The sequence below is a fragment of the Lucilia cuprina genome, chromosome 2 (genome assembly GCF_022045245.1).
Source record: "Lucilia cuprina isolate Lc7/37 chromosome 2, ASM2204524v1, whole genome shotgun sequence".
NCBI lineage: Eukaryota > Metazoa > Arthropoda > Insecta > Diptera > Calliphoridae > Lucilia > Lucilia cuprina.
Genome location: NC_060950.1, coordinates 37,306,781 through 37,324,766, shown reverse-complemented (window position 1 = coordinate 37,324,766; position 17,986 = coordinate 37,306,781). Strand labels below are relative to the sequence as shown.

The window sequence follows — 17,986 nt, the reverse complement described above, 5'->3', positions numbered from 1 at the left end:
TGGTAAATGTTTGCGGCTGTTTGTTTTTCTTTTATTTTTCTTGTAATTTTGTTTTTCAAGTTTTTTTTGCAACTTTTATTAGGAAATACTCTAAGAAGCCGGAATTACTTAAAACAACATTTCACCGTTAGAATTGTAAAATACATATATAAAGGCTCACATAAGTACGTATGCATGTGTGTTGGTACTTATGTTGAGCATGTCAAGCGTTTTAAATATAATTCCATTTTATATGCCGCAGTTGATGCCTTTAAGACGTTTTTCTAAATGTGTATGTTTATATATTTAAGATGTATGGTTAAGCTTTCTGAATCCTTAATATTGCCATGAAAATAGACTTTTAGCAGTCATACACATACAAATACCAAATAACTATACTTACTTATACATAGATAATGCGCTATGTCAGTGATCGACAGAAGGAGGGAAAAGGAATAGAGCAAGTACGAATCTCATGGACATTTGTATAGTGTTGAAGTAAATGGCTTATTAATTATGGCCCCTGCTGACTACAACTGCCGACCGTTGCTCTATCGGTATAAATTTAGCTAAGAATTTGTTTGTTTTTTGCAAGTAGGAGTAAGAACATTAGTTTGTCTGTTGCGTTTATGTTTGTTTTCATTATAATGCTTAATTTATCTATTTGTGTGTGTACATGTGTATGTGTATATGTACATATATGTGTATAAATGTCTGTAAATGAATATATTATTACAAGTCTATGACTTGTTTTCTTGGTTACCATTTTAATGTTGCTTTCACGAAATCACACTTTTAATTTCATATCTTGTAGATACAAACAAATAAATTCATACCTATAACTGTATAATCCCAGTTATTTCAAAAGGAGTCAAGGTTTTTAGACAGAGTTTTTTCTTCAAAAATTTTTAAGTCACTAACCCTTTTTTCTCAAAATAAGATATATTGACAGTTTTCACACCAAAATTGTGTAAATGGCAAAATAAGTACCGATTAAACAATAACTGTAGATGAAGAAATTGGGGGTAAACGTAATATATTAAAAAGTTCAATCACAATTGAAGTAAAACTAAGATAATAGTAATTTAACTAACCAAAAGCAACTTATTGCTGTGTCCATTTGTATTTGAAGTAGAATACTTAGATGCACGGAAGTGACAGCCACCTCGCATCGCAGGGTTTATAGCTAAATATATGTGTAATCTTTTTTTAATTTATTAAACTTCTTTTTGTTTGTATTTTTTCAATACCAAAAATCTTTCGCTTTGCCTTACTATTTCTTTGCTTATTTAACCTAAAAATCATGTTGGTTTTTTCTTATAAAATTTTTATTTTAGACAATTTTCTTTTTACCACAAATACTCTAAAATAGACATGCATACAAGTACGTGGCCTAGAAGGTCGTTTGCATCAATTGAATTTTGGCAAAATATTTTCAGTTTAACATACAATTTTTATACAAAATGAATACATTTGTTTGTATGTTTCTTGTATTCTGTTGTTGTCTTTTATGAAAATTATGTGAGGTTATCTTTTGTGAATTTTAATAATAAAAGAAAATGTTATTTAAGCCAAAAAGTCAAAATAGAGGCAAAAAGGATTTAAAGTTGCTAAAAACACATTCTCATCTAGAATAACTTTTGACATAAACTTCTTACGTTAATAAATTTAAATTATTCTTTTAAATTTTAATTTTTGCTTGAAGCGAAAAAGTGGTATGAGTTTTAAGAAAGTTTCAATATTTAGTTAAATTTATTAAAGGTAAACTAAAATGTCAAGGAAATCAAAATACTTTTTATTTAAAGCAACTATAAGTTTATTTATAGAAAATAAAACTTAATTAGCAATAAAAACAATTTAAATTAACTTTTGCATACTCTAAGGAAAAGGAAAATATAGTTTCACTGAAAACTACCTTTTTCACAATGAACATTTTATTACAATTGGGCTGAACTAAGACAAGAAATAAAATACAAGAAATATAAAAAATTCAAAAAGGTTGAATAACAAAAATCTGGATTGCTCTTTGCGTCATCATTACTAACGCAATGAAATATATATTTTTAGGCTTAAAATATAATGAAAAGTGTATGCATTTAAGACACATAATTGAAGCTTAAATGTTAAAACATTTTCTTCTTTCTGTAAGAATTTTGTTCTTAATTTTAGTTTATGAAAACATTTTGGGTATTAAAGAGTATGGCAATTTTTTGAATTTTCTGATAATTTAACAAATATTTTTGAAAGATAATATTTATAACTTTGCAGAAATTTATTTTTAACTAAAAGATTTTAGTAAAATTTCTTAAACAATAAAACAAAGCCCCAACAAGTTTCATGGAAATCAGATGAATTGATTAATTTTCTATTTAAATTAAATACCTTCAAACCTAAATGTTTGGTTTAAAATAAATATGCACATAAATTAAGTTAAAAAAAATAAATTTTCGGCTTTATTTTTTTGTAGAATTGCATATAATATTTATTTTCTGTTTTTATGCAATATCAAAAAAGTTTACAGATACAAAAACTACGAGTACATATTATCTCACTGTGTATTGTTAAAAAGAAATATTTTTAAATTTAATTTTATACAATCCATTTCAAACTTTATGTGCAATTCTGCAAAAAATTAAATAAACAAACTAAATCTTTAGAAGAAAACAACTAAAAAAATGAAAAATTAAAAAAAGAACTTTTCTAAACAAACACCTTTACATCACATGTACTGGTTGGTATCTAACTGTATGAATATTCAAATCGGCCTTATGTCCTTGGGCACATACATACAAACAGTTGAAATGTAAATTTGTTACGGTGTATTTGTGTAGGAAGTGAATGAGTTTGTTTGTTTGTTGTTGGTAAATAAGTAAATGCAAGAGTTAAAGATAGTTTGTTTATTTTGTGGATAACAATTTGTCCAAAGGATTGTGGCTTCACACCTTTTATGTGTGAACTTATTCTTCTCTCTAGGTTGGCACACATTCTCTCACCTACAAACTTTTTGTGTACAATGTTTTCGTTTCTAGAATAAGGTTTGAGTGCTGGGAGGGTGTGGGTTGTAGGGGGATTTTTTATTTTACTATTTGTTTTTTATGGGGTTTTTATGTAACCTAAATCCTTTTTTAAGTATTTTGTTATCAAAGCTGTTTGCCATTAAAAACAAAAAATTACAAATAAAAAATATACATATATAGAAATTAAAAAAAAAAACAGCAACAACAAGCATAAGAGCTAAAAAATAAAATGGAAAATACATATGAGCTTAAAAATGTGTTTGTTAACACAAGTAGAAAACGGAAATGGTGAGAAAGAGAGGACTTGGAAATAAAATAAAAATTTCAAACAAGAAAAAAACACAAAAAAACAAAAGATAAATGGAAAGGTTAAAAGAGGAAACAAACAAACGGTAACTGACAAAGCTAGTGTCGGTGTGACTGCGGGTGGGATAAAGTATCTGTGTGTGATTATAACATACATATACACGACAAAAAACTGAAACAAATAATAGTAAAAAAAGTTTATAATCAATTCATGTGTAAATAAAGTTATTTAATTGATGGCTAACAAGAAAACTGTATTATATACAACAAATACAATATAAGCAGAAAAAACAATCGAAGAGGGAGAGAGAGAGAGAGAAGTGATGGCGGTCACATTAGGTATAGCAGGATCTTAAAAGTTTAGTCAAAAATGCACGTAAATGACCCTAAATTTATGTTATGTCCATTAAATTACCTCTTACCATTTTCATCCTGCGAAGATTTGGTTTTTTTCAGCCTAATATTTGTGGCTGTTCGATGTGGACGTGTACAATGAAATGCACAGACGGACGGATACAAATTGTGAAGTGTTTGTTAACATGACAATCGCCATGTTTATGATCGTAAAACATGTTATTCCAATCATGTGTATTTGTTTGTGTGTAAATTGAAGTGTATATGTATGTAGATACGTGTATATGTGTGCTTTTTAATGCATTTGTTAATAATATTCATTCATGTTAATGTTATTTTGTAATTGAAACCTGTCATTTTCATGCGTATCAATTACTTTTGGGGTATTTAATTGTATGTCGTCTGTATGCATTATCTAAAAGTTAATGTTTGTATTTGACAAATCTCTGGGCTAAAATTCGCATGTTCATATTCAATTATATAAACATATTTATACATAGAGAGAATCACATATAGACTTATACACACACATACATACGTAAATCATGCAGTATGTTTACATAATGAAATGTATTTTTGCATATTTAAAATTATAAACATACATACATATACATATGTATATTTTTCTTTAATCAATATTAAATTTTCTCATAATTATATTTTAAGTGAAAATTAATATTAATTTTAATTGAAAATGTGGACAATAAACAAAAACAGTTTGGAATAAATTTGGCATATTACTAGACTAATTTAGAAATTAAACTTTTCTCAAACCACAATAGACTGATGCGTATTCAGAAACTCCCTATGTATTATATATTTTATAACATACAAATGTTCATATTTTATTAACTAAAGTAAACACAATTTATTGACCCTCATGATTTAATGTTGTTTTAGACATGGACTGGTTATTTATATTTAGATAATTAAATTTAGGTAAATGTTGCCACTTAATTACAAATTGCAAATATTTTCATACTTTGTATAAAAAACAAACACACACATACAAAGCCTTAAATAATATTTATCTATTTGGTATTTTTTGCTAAAATTACAAACTCCTAGGTACAACAACGACGTAAAATTGCCAACAAAATTAATCAAGTCTTAAGATACTAAATAGAAGAAAATTTTAAATTTGTTCAAGTCATTAAAACTCCTGACATAACCGTAAAAATAAATGTCGTAAAAATGGAAAAGGAAGTTGCAAAGTTTATGTTTAGGTTGCCTTAAATGTGTCACAAATGTTTATGACAATCGAAAATATTAAAATTTTCAATTAACCCTTAAAGTAACAAAAAAACATTAAAGTTGCTTTTATACCTTCATTTATGCCAAACGGAGCAAATTTGTATTACAGTATTTTGGGGCTGTAAGAACCTTTTATATGTTTAAACATTATACCCATTTACTGGCTGCTAATGCCGGCAATAATTTATGGCTGTTATGTAAGTTTTTTTATAATCCTTGAATGCCTTGTGTTGTGCTAGTCTAACCCGGATTTGTGTTAAGTTTAGCTGCTATTTAATGTTATAAATAGTTTGTGAACTTTTTGTTTAATTTCATACTTTTTTTAGAATTTGTTGTAAAGTCATTATGTTTTGTTAAATGTTTTAAATGTTTGTTTTGTTGTTAGAAAATGAAACCTTATCTTCAACCCCTAGCTCTTTCTTAAATCCCGTGCTATTTAGTGCGTTTTTGTCAATTTTGATTTTTATCAACAAAATACTTATTTGCGATTATTAAACATATGCCGTTGTCGTTTGTCTATCTCATCAGGTGGGTGTTTTGACTGCCAGCCAGCCATCCTGTAAATATAGTATGTGGGAATCCCCTGTTTTTTGTAGAAATATTTTGTCATGTCAGTACATAGTAGTAAAATAATAATGACAAACAAACAATTATTGTTGGTATTTTTATTTGCAAATAGGGGGAAATAAAAGAAAAATCCATAATTTATTAGCAGTTTTGTATTATTTTGTGTCAATACAATCGGTATTGTCTCAGATTTTTTTTAGCAGAGGGTGTGTGCATGTTTTGGTTTTTATAAACCATAGGGATTTATTTATAATAATTTTTGTCTACTTAACATGATTAACGAAAATTAGTGAAATAAAATATGTATATGAACCCTTGACAATCATAAACAGGAAAGATTTTGTTTACCCTTAGGAATTGTGAAATTGGTTTTGATTTCGTATCGGTACTTTATAGGCTTTGAAACATTTTAAAAGATTCTGAATTAACTCTTAAGGGGTTAACATTTTGACTACTGTAAATAAGCTATAATTAGTATAAAAAATCAAATATTACCGTTTGCTGTTGTAAACATATTATGTGTGAAAGTTATTGGAAAAATAAAATTTATAATCTGCCATAAATTAACTAATTTTTAATCTAATTAGGCTTTATTCCGAAGGGTAAAGGTATTTACGTTTAAGACTTTATATAAATGATCGGTACATAATTATATGTTCCAGGGAACGAATTACTGCATAATATTTTTACTATTAAAGACTTAATTCGAACATTTTTTAGGAAAAATGCTAGTTAAAAGAACACATTAAGGAAAATTGCAAATGCTTTTAATTATTAAAATTTTAATTGAATTCAAATATTTATGTGTTGTATAAGAACATGTAACTATGTTCTTACTTTTTAAAAGGAGAATTTCGAAACAAAAGAGTAATTTAAATCTAGTTTAATTAAATAATTTAAAAAAAGAAACACAAATATGTATGTTTATACACCCACCAAATATAAAAAATTTACATAAGGAAAATGAAAAATCAAACAATATATGTTGGCAGGAATTTGATTATGGTAACAATTTTGTTGGCATGTTTGCATAAGAGAAGCAATTTAATTTTATGTAAAATGTCTTATTTAAGCCCTCATACTTATAATACATGTTAAGTACAAATTTTAGAAGATTCCAAAAGCAGCAACATATTTGCCAGCAGAGAAAGAGTAAACATCCACAAAAAAGACACAGGATATTTATAGGTTTGGTCTTTTTCGTTTTTGTTGCTGGTGCTATAAATATGTATGTATACGACTGTGTTGTCTTACTATATATGTAAAACACTGCATATAATTTAAATTAATGCACAAACACATTTAAAATAATGAAAACACCTTAAACACCAAAAAATAAATAAACATTAAAAAAAAGACTTCACACATACAACCTCAACCTCCTGGTTGACCATTAAGATAAGGGCTTTTCTATTGCAAAATTAAACTTAATACATTGTATTTGTAACAACATTCAGTATTTAGTTCTTATAATGTTTGAACTTAAAGTGTTAAATATTTAATGAATCAATAAACATGCTGCCAAAAATAAACCATCAGGATGAAATGAGTGCTAAAATCAACATTGATAATGGATATAGTGGTGATGTTTATTTAGTTTTTCAGTCTTCCCAAAAGGAAGTACTTTTTAATTAAATTTCAAGCACATTGTATTCAATTTTAAAATAGTACATTTGTAGAAGATTAATTTAAATTTGGGAAATGTATTATGGGCTTTTAAAACGATCAGCACAAAATCATTAAAACCCCAAATTGACTACTTTCGATGATTGAGATAGAATTATATATACATTCTCCTATAAAAGTAACTAACTATAGATTATAAGAACTCTTGAATTTTAAAAGAAAAAAAAAATTGAAAAATCATTTAAAGCAGTAAAGGACATGAACTAGTTGTAACCGCGTCAATGTTTTTTCCTCAAAATTTCACATAGGAAAAAGTTAAATCCTAATATGGTTACAATAACTAAACATATGATTAAAGTAACCATTTCAAATGTAAAAACTCTTGTAATCATGTTATAATAACTGGTGTAAACATTTTTGTGCGTGTATTTTCTTAATGTTGGTAAATAATTTGTTTTCTGTTAAATGCAAAGTTTCGTTTAAATTGTTATTTACAATAGCTAAAATTTGTATTAAATTAATAAAGGATTTATGGAAAATTCATGTAAAAAATCTAAAGCACAACAAAAACTGCGTGTTTTAAGTAGTCAACACAACACGCAAATGTGGTGGAGATTAATTTTTAAATATCTTGGGGATTTAAAATAAAACTGAGAAAAGCAAAACTGACATTTAAAAGGGTTATAAAAATACTATACGCTGGAAAATTAAAATAAAAAACGCAACTTTAAATGCGTAATTAATTTAAAACCAGCAGACGTTGATATTACGCCTAATTATACCATTATATACTAACACAAATACAATTACTCACACTATATATATATAAGTAGTATATATATATGTGTGTGTGAAAAGAAACATGCAATCAAATCAACAACAACGACAGTAACGACTACATTTAACTTTAGAAGCGATTAACCACAAGAATTACTAATTTTCCACCTGACCACATATAAAGTAGATGGTCATCCATCCATTCATCCCACATTGTGTTGAAATTTTTCTCTTCTTTATTAGTTGTTGTTATTTTTTGTAATACAAAACATTTATAAAATCACGCGACCTGAGTGCTGCAAGTTCTATGGTTAAAAACACCTCTCAACCTTACAGCTACAAGTTAAGTGTAAATTGGATTTGAGACAACAGTAACAACAAAAAACTCGTACTTGTTTGTAATTTAATTTTTGTTTTTGTATGTTTAATACTAGTTGCTACCATAAAATACAAAGTTATTATAATATAACACAAGGTAAATCAGTTGATCATGACAACAACAGCAATAAAGTTGACATGCAACATGGGAAAAAATTAAAGCCAACAACCAACTAATTGATGCTTTAATTAGTACTCCTCCTCCTAGCCAATAAAGTCATAAAGTATAGTTTAAAAAATCTTATTTAAATATGGAAATTGCTAAATTTTAAAATACAAAATGACCTGAAATTTCCAAAGAAGTTAGAAATGAAATCGTGTTATGAAACTAGCAAAATCTGTATTAAATGTATTCCACAATTTATGGATATAGATATGTATATCTAAATAAAGCTATAAAATACCTTTACAATTAGAAATATTAACAATTTCGAAATTAAACTCTTAAATAATGGTATGATATTTGTCAAATTAGTTAATGTTAGAGATTCGATTTGATCTGTTTAAGCCATCACATGATAATCCGAATAATTTCCTTTCATTTGTAAACTGTTTTATTTATATCATAAATACATAATCATAGATGAAAAACTCCATTAAAGGAAATATATAAATAAAACATTTATTTCAAATTAAAATTTACTGTGTTGAAAAATGAACAACCATACACATTTTAAATGGCTAGCGGGCATTGGTCATTTTCACTCCAAAGGTGTTTTAATTCTCTAATAAACCATTAACATTAAATCAACGCCAACGACACCAACACTACCACTCACAACCTTTCCACAAAATAAAGTGGAATAAAGGAAAATACTAAATGTAATATTAATGGCAAAATTATAGGGTAAAGACTCCATGTATTATATACCAAAAAGAATACAAAAAATATTTATCATGCAAACGAAAATTACAATTGTTCATTTGCAGGTCTAACCCTCTTTTTAACTTTTTCATACAAATTTTTGAAAAACGTTTGTATTTTCTTGTTAATACATAATTTAAATAATTTCGTGGACTTTGTTTTTGACCATTTCAACATGAATATCATGGACAATTGTGTGTGAAATTATTGTCACCTTTAAATATACTTGCAGTATAAATGCTAAAACTTGTGAAGAGGGTGTAACTTATTAAATGATATCTGTTTAGAAATGTTCACTTTTCTAATATGGGTTAAGTGTAGCAATTATTCGTTACAAAACCATAATTTAGGGTTATAAACAATAATAAAATAATAGAGTTATAAATAATAATAGGTTAAGTAAAAATGTTATATTTTATTAATTTTTAACAATATTGGAAATAAAAAAAGGAATACGCTTAACACAAAAAAAACAGATGTAAAGTTTAACAGCATATAATTATTTAATTAAAATATATTTAAAAAAAGCAACAAGTGGTTTAATACTAAAAAATTTATTTTATACACACAAAATGTAAACCACTTGTAAATATTACATTTTAATTCTCTTTTATTACGTCTACAATTTCTGTGAAATCTTAAAAAAACTCCAGTCAATAAATGTATTACATTAAAACCAATGTTATTTCCGTTTCCTGTCAACTCAATTTAAACACAATTTGTAAACTAGTTTATATATATTCTCATATTTGACATTATCTGCCGAAAATTATGAGGTTAACAATTAAAAAGAGACAGAAAGAGAAAAACTTTATCTGAAAATGAACAACAATTAAAAAATTAATCGTTTTCAGAAAGACATCGCAAAAAATTGTAGATTTGTTTGACATTTTGATACTCGACCACAGCAACATTAAATAAAATAAAAAATATATATGTATGTACATATGTGTGTATGAAGCCGCTGTTATTGGAAAGATAAATACAATTAGCAACCAAAATAAATGGCCAAGGAAACGAAAATACAAATGGTTTATATAGGAATAAAAAGAGAGAGAGAGAGAGTGAAAGGGGGTAAAAATAGTGCACTAGTGCTTTGTAAATATTTTTATTTAATACCTTCAACAACAGTAGAACAACAAAAAATAGCTCTACTTCATAATCCTATTTGGCTTTTAGTTTGCAATTTTATTCCGGGCATACAATATTTGCTTGTTTACTTTTGTTGTTATTTGCAAATTGTTACATGCATGTCCTGTTTTAACAAGTTAAATATTTTACTTTTTTTCTTCTTTATTTTTTTTTCTATTTGCCACTGATGGGCTTAAACAGACAAAATACAGCCGTCTGTGTGTATGTGTGCATTTTCAAAAAATAAAAAGTGAAAAAACAAGTTTACTTACAATTAACATTTAACGTGGCTGTGGTTTCCAAGCGCTGTCCCTCATTCATGGCACGATTCCAAACAACACATTTATATTTGGCACCATCATCCTCGCGACGTGGTAGAATGGATAGTGTTGCATTGGTGGGTTGATCCTTTGAGCCTCCTTTAAGTACAACAGCTTGCAGTAAAGCATTGTTGCCCTCGCGATACCAGCTGCAGCAGCAATGTACGTTGCCAAACCGGAAATCAAGTTAAAGAAACACAAGTGCAAACCGAGAAAAAGAAAATGAATTGTTGTTTAAAAATGTTTTGGATTAAAAATGTAAGGAATATAAAAGTTAAAACAAAGTAGGAAAAAACAAGATATTTGCTGCCTTTAGTTGTGCTGAAAAACTCCTTATTTGAAGGACTGTTGTTCATCTTCATTTACAACAAAACCATCATTATTGTCATCGTCATCATTATTATCATCATCAATGACTGACTGAATGGTGGCAAATTGATGTATAGTAAAATTTGCATTTGTTTTTGTTTGGGCTCCATTGAGTGGCCTGTTTTTTCTGTTTGCAATTTATACTCGCTTTGTTTAAACCCCTTGATCATGATATCGTTGTCTTTATAACGCTTAAAATGCTGGCATAATGGATATGGTTTTATTACCCCTTTCCCACCATCATAAAATGTATGTATGTATTTGCAACATTTTTGTTTTCCTTTGAGCAAAATGATGCAATAAGGCTGCATACATAATTGTTGGCTCACTAAATGTTTTTTTCAAAGGATTTAAATCCCCTAGAATTTATGGTTGCATATGTAGGTTTCTGTATTTTTGGCTAACTTTTGTTTTACATAATTTTAAATTGCAGTTGAAAAGTGTTTTTTTTTAATTTTTAATGAAATCTAATTATTTATTTATTTTTTAATGAAATTATTTATTACATAAAGTGGAACTTATACCTACAGTTATACATTATATATTACAATTTTTAATTTAAAATTAAGAAGCAAAGGTTAATCAAATTTTATATTAAATTCTCAAAATTTGTATTTATTTGTTGCCAGTGTTAACGACAGTTTGATATTTTACTAGATATGATTAAAAGCGTGAAAATATATTAAAAAAAAAGCTTGAGGGCCATTTGTATAATACAAATAGGCGCCTAAATTGAATTTGAGAGTGCATTATTTTAAATTGTTTATTAGAAAATTCTCTAAATTAATGTTATTAATGTTAACAGCTGCTTAATAATTCTATGAAATAATGGCACAATAAAAGAGAAAGCTTTTCTTATACAAAAAATATTAACTTAATATGGGGAAACGCCGCAAAGTATGCCAAGAAAATAGAGTGGTACAGAATATTTCCCTTTTGTTGCGGGAAAATGTTCAATTTTAATTTTCCTTTTTATATATTTAATGCAAAATAAAGTTTTAAATTTTATTTAAAAAACATACACTTTTCAGTGCGAACCATAAGAGAATTAAGAGTAAAATTTATTATGCAAGTTAATTTTCTTCTGTGCTTCTGCTGCTGTTGAGGTTTTAATTTTCAGTACGACTTTTTTTCTTTATTTATTTCTTCTCTCGTTCGTTCGTTCATTTATTTCTATAGTACTTCAAGTATTATTTTCACTTTAATGGTAAAATTACAAATAACACGTGTTTAAGTTTCCAAGCAAATCATTTTATAAGTAGAAAACACAAAAGAAAAGCAGAAATTGTTGAAAAAAATAAAATCTATAAAAAACACATGAAAATGTCATAAAGTGAAACCAAACAAAAGTGACAAAATAAGTTTTACTTATTATTTTAAGGTATAAAGCTACAGCTGTAAAACATTTTACTGTTGAATTAAGTCATTTTGTTTTTGTTACGCATTTTGTACACATTGAATTGACCACGACTTAATATTGCCACTTATGAATGTATGTCATTAATACACTGAACATAAACTGTAAATTTTAAAAACTTACATAAGTACAAGAAAACTGTTTCACATTGTGTCACTAAAAGAGTTTTATGAAAACAACTCAAATTTTTTTCAGTGTGTTAACAAACACAATAACAAATCGCTTTTGTCTCACATACACTGCAATACACTTAAATATAATTTAATCTGAAAAAGAATAATAACAGCAAAGGAAGCAAACAAGCAAGAGAGAAGGGAGGGAAAGAAAAAATTCAAAGGATATTGCTTACCTTATCATGGGATCGGGTGAACCACCAATACTACTGCAAGTCAATTCCATGGCTTTGTCCTCGGTAGCAATGGCAATACTGCCAGGTGATATAACGGGCGGATGTGGTGGTGTAAGTACAGTTAAATTATAAAATTCCTGATGCACATCGGCTCCTGTGCCTTTGGCCTTAACACGGCACTCAAAGCGACCATTGTCACGATTGTATGAAGCATTTTTAATTTGCAAATCGTAAATGCCACTCTTAGGACGAAAATCAAGCCTGCAAATAAATTAAATGAAAAATTGTTTTTTTTTAATATGCGCAAAAATGCAAATGTAAGTTTCAAGTAGTTAAATGCTAAATGAAAACAAAATTGTTCAATAATATCACAGTTGAAATCAAAGTGATTTTAAAAACGTAAAGGCAAAAGTATGACCCCAATAAAATACTAACTGCAAAAAATTGCATAAATAATTGAAAATGTTTAACATGAGTAAGTAAAAAAGTAATAAAAAAATGTGCAAAACATTTTTAATGCAAAAATCAAATGGAAAAACTCCTTAAAACGAACTTGAACTGAAATATAAGATTAATTGATGTGGCAAGTAAAATATAAGAATGGATAAAATGAAAAAGTAGTAAAAAAAGGAATATGAAAAGCAACAAGAAAACATTAGACAAGGACGAAGAGAATTCTTTAAGTAAAGTAAAGCAAATCACTTAAAATTGAATTCAATTTAATTAACATGTTACCGGCAACTGCTCAGTAGCAGAAGCAACAGCAAAAAAGAACGAACCAGATTAAACCCAATTTAACCAAAAAACATTAAGAAACATTGAAAGGTTTGTTAAAAATTTAAAGCAATTTTTTACATCAATTGTTAGTTGCAGAGGACTTTTTGTAACCTTTATATTTAAAAGATAAATAAATTTCTTTTTACTTTTAGCCACAACAAATGGTTTCCTTCTCTTTTTTATTGTTTTTGTCTGTATTGTACACTGAACTAAAATGTTCATCATTTTTATGGGTTCTAGACTACTACTGTTGTTTTGGAGCCCAAAATCAAGATAAATGTTCGAGAATATTTAAATTTATGATCTTCCGCTAGAAAGTTTATTGAAAAACAACCTGTTTATTTTCACATTTTTCTTTTAATGTTACTTTTAGTTATTTATACTTAACAGATATTTTTTCTTTGGTTGACCTGACCTGTGGCTGTCTGACTTAGTTTAAACCAAATTGTAATAAATAATTGACAAATTATCAATATTATTAAAATGCTTTTGCTAATGTTGGATGTAAATAGATACTTATTTACGCTATTTTAAGTATTTATTTTTTCTCTTATTTAGAATATTTATATATTTGTTCGTTTATAAATAGACTATTTCCCTCTATGGCGATAATCTTCATAATAACTAAAATAATTGATATAATTTGTTGAAAACGTTAAATGTTTAAAGATAACTGGTGACCAAATCAAAATATTTATGGTTTTATTGGCACTAAAGGACAATAGACAACCTATTAGATTACATGTGACATATAATGGTAACAATTGACTTATATCCATGATTTGGAGAAGGGTGGGTTTAGAATAGGTATTGAATATTCTGTAAGATAATTGACAGATTACCGTACATGTTAATAAAGAGGGAAGTCGAATTAAAAAAGGAATACATTGACAACTTCAAGAACTGCTTAGATAATTCATCCTTACTAAATTACGAGAAGAGAAAGAACACATAAACAAAATAAAAAATATATAAACACATTAATGTATATAACTGACAAGTGTCCTTGAAAATTTTTATGTTTATACTACAGTATAATTTCTCAGCTATTTCATACATACATTCTTCAAAGAACATGTATATGGATAAATGAATTGTATACTTTATTATTCCTCCCATTAAGTATCAACAGGCAGCATAGAAATTACCAAAGTGACCTCTCAAAGGTAGACTCAACGACATTGTTAATGATGAAAATCTTTTTTTTTTCATCTATAACAGACACATCAGTGACAAGTGCTGGCTTTGAAAATTTCAACACTGAAGTCATTCAACTAAAAGTTAACTAGATTTTATTTTCAATTCACAAGATAATTTTATGTTAAATTGAGGACAAACATTTTTTGATATTATAATAACAAATTAAAAACATACTTAATCTATAGTAGTATAAATATAAAAAATATAAATAGAAGCATGAAAATTAAATGACAAGTGTCTGTTCTGCTTCATTTAATTAATAAATAAGAAAATGTTTACAATAACAATGGCCACGTTAAACTTTCTTTAGAAATATACTTAAAAAATTCCTAAAGAAAATAAAGTCTTAAGTAATTTTTCAAAAACGTTTTATTAACTTTTTACTCTTGGCTTTAAAGCCCAAATGGTGATTGTATGATTGTGTGTATATTTGCCCTTGGCAAACTGTATGTGTGTGTGTTTACTTTTTGATTAAACAAACATTGATATTTTATTGCATATTTAAAGGGTGTTTGTGCAATTTGTATTATTTCATGCATAAATTACAATATTTATTTATTATATAATTGTTTATTACCTCTTATTGTTTAAAATAGTTTTTTCTTTATTCATGGTTATGTAAGAAATATTCAAAATTAATCAAATGTTTTATTTAAAGAAATGTTCTTAGTAGACTTTTAGGTATAGTACAAATTTAGGTACATAATTATTTAGTTTGAAAAGAGAATATACCCCTGTATCGGGCCAAATAATATAAATATAGTTATCATTAAGGTAACAACATCATTCAACATTGCTTAAAAATTAAATTCAATTTTTTCAGTTTTTTTTTTTTTTTTGAAGATTTCTGCAATTTTTAAAGCGAATACAATAACTATAGTATGTACGTTCCCATGTCAATTGGATCTTCGTTTCGGAACTAAACACTGTATCAACCGGAAGTTTTTTCACCAGGAAAGAGCATCTAGTCACAACGAATCTGCTACAACAACTGGGGTATTTGGCAGTATTAATTTTAACTAACTTCTGGATAATATAATATCAAGGCAAAACTCAGTCAAAATATTTGCTCTTTAATGTTGCATAAGCAGATTTTTGTAGAAAGCTTTAAAGCAGCTGTTTGTAGAGTGTATTTAAAATAATTGTTTTTTGTTTACTTATACTTTTAAAAGCAATTAGTTTTTAAACTAAAATTCCAATTTATAATGAAAATAAAAAATATATATAATTTTAACACATGTTTGAGTATTTATTTAAACAAAATATACACTTTTATTTATTTGTTTAGTTATTGTTAAAAATAGTTAAAAGTGCAAAGGTTGTGTCAAAAGGTTTCAAATTAAAATCAAGTTTAATATTAGTTAAAGTAAATATTATATCTAATATCTGACTTCTTAATTCAAGACAAAAAACAGTAATTTAACATACAATACAAAATAATTTATTCTATAATCAAAATCCTATAAGATTGATTTAAAATTTGAATGTATTTTAATCGACATTTACTTATATAGTGAGCCACGTAGCTTTTATTTTTGTTCTGTTTATATAAACTATTAGGATTTTATTATCATAAAGAAAAAAACAAAATAATAAATATGCTTTTAATTAAGAAAAATTTGGCATTTTTCCAACAAAAAAAGAAGTAATTTTTTGTTATAAAATTTCCAAGAATATTTATTTTTACGACAAGTATTGTTCAAAAATAAAAAATTTATAAAATATTTCATATATTTTCAATGAAAATTGTATGCAGCATTCACCAATTCAAGAATATTTAAATGTTTTTACTCATTTAATATTTTCAAAAAGTTTTTTTTATTTAAAAAAAAAAAAAATTAAGAATGTATTTTAATTTGTAAGAAAACTCTTTGAATTATTTAATAAATTTCACTCATAAACTGTTTGTTACATATTTTGTTGAAAATTTATTTTTTTACACAAATCTAATAGAATAATTTATATAGTTTTGTCATTAGTTAACAGACATAAACTCATTAGTTGTGTATAAGAAAATACATAGGTTTATTAAAAGTCATTTTAATATAAAAATTAGCTAAACTTTTAATTTTCACTTGAAGTATTTGTCATATTATTTTAGGAGTCGATGATTTTTTAATGTAGCAAAGCAATTTTCTTACAATTTTCTTAATACAATAAAGATTCTACATTTTATATTGGAAGTTGTGTATTCGGACTTTTGCCGCTGCTGCTAACTTCTGAGTTACGAATATGTATTTACAATGCAAAATATTATATTTCTTATTTTGCATTTCCTAGTGCTGGTCATGTCATAACAGTTGCATAGTTTTATATGTATATGGATTTTCTGATTTTTGTTATAATAGAGCTGAGATTGTTTTTCTGTTGTAAAAATTTACCTGTTTGAAATACTAAAAATAACATGTTCGTAGTTTTTTTTTACTATAGAAATTAATTTTTTTCTGGAAAAAGATAAACATTAGGTGGAGTCAAAAACAATCGTTTAATTCTAAAGGAAAGTAAAGCTGGAATTATGATTTTATTATAATTTTTTTAAAGAAATATGGGATAGTAAATTTTCAAACTTTCATTTTTGTTAGTTACATTTCCTTAGGACCCTACTAGTATAAGTTTGTTTCTGTCAGTAGAGCATAAACGTTTTTCTTATGAGTGGATAATACAGTTACACATATACATATGTATATATACACCTACATGAACTTTTACTTAAACAAAAATAATTTTTTTGTACTAATATTCATATCCCTGCAGCTAGGGGAGACTATAACTAACTAACTAACGCTTTTGAAAAATAAATAGCAAATGGTTACTCTAAACATTTCTTGGGGATACTTTAGTGACAAATGACTTACTAAGTGCAAGTCAAGTTGCTAGCAAAAAAAGATCCATTTAAGTACTGAAAAACACCGGAAGAAGTGAAGTTTTAACACGGGCTTGTCATAGGAGGGATTTATTTGATTTCTAATTCGCTACTTCCGAAGTCACAAGAAGTAATATTTATGTTTTTTTTCTTGTTTGTGGAAGTTATTAGGAAATAAAGTTGTATTATAGAATACAACTATTTTGATTTTAATAAGATTATTACAAAGAAAAATATACATACTTATCTTTAGTTTTAAGAATACTTTTTTACAACGATACATTGACTTCCGGTAAAACTGTGGGTTCACGAATACATTTCTGGGAAGTGTGTTGGTATATTGATGTATTTTTATGAAAAATTCACATGAATGTAAACAGAGGTAAGTGCAATTGTGTTTGTTTAAGCTTGTTAAAATACTTGTCCTTCTTTTATTC

General features: G+C 26.6%; 1 protein-coding gene across 2 annotated transcripts in view; it reads right to left on the bottom strand.

Moving 5' to 3' along the window:
* Positions 1-17,986, bottom strand: part of LOC111674946 (hemicentin-1) — a 201,233-nt gene that overhangs the window by 61,170 nt on the left and 122,077 nt on the right. For both annotated transcript variants that reach the window (XM_023435634.2, XM_046950450.1), the window contains exons 4-5: positions 12,710-12,970; positions 10,527-10,723 (exon numbers count right to left, since the gene is read on the bottom strand). In XM_023435634.2, the coding sequence (XP_023291402.2) occupies positions 10,527-10,723; positions 12,710-12,970 (458 nt within the window). The remainder of the gene's footprint in view (positions 1-10,526; positions 10,724-12,709; positions 12,971-17,986) is intronic.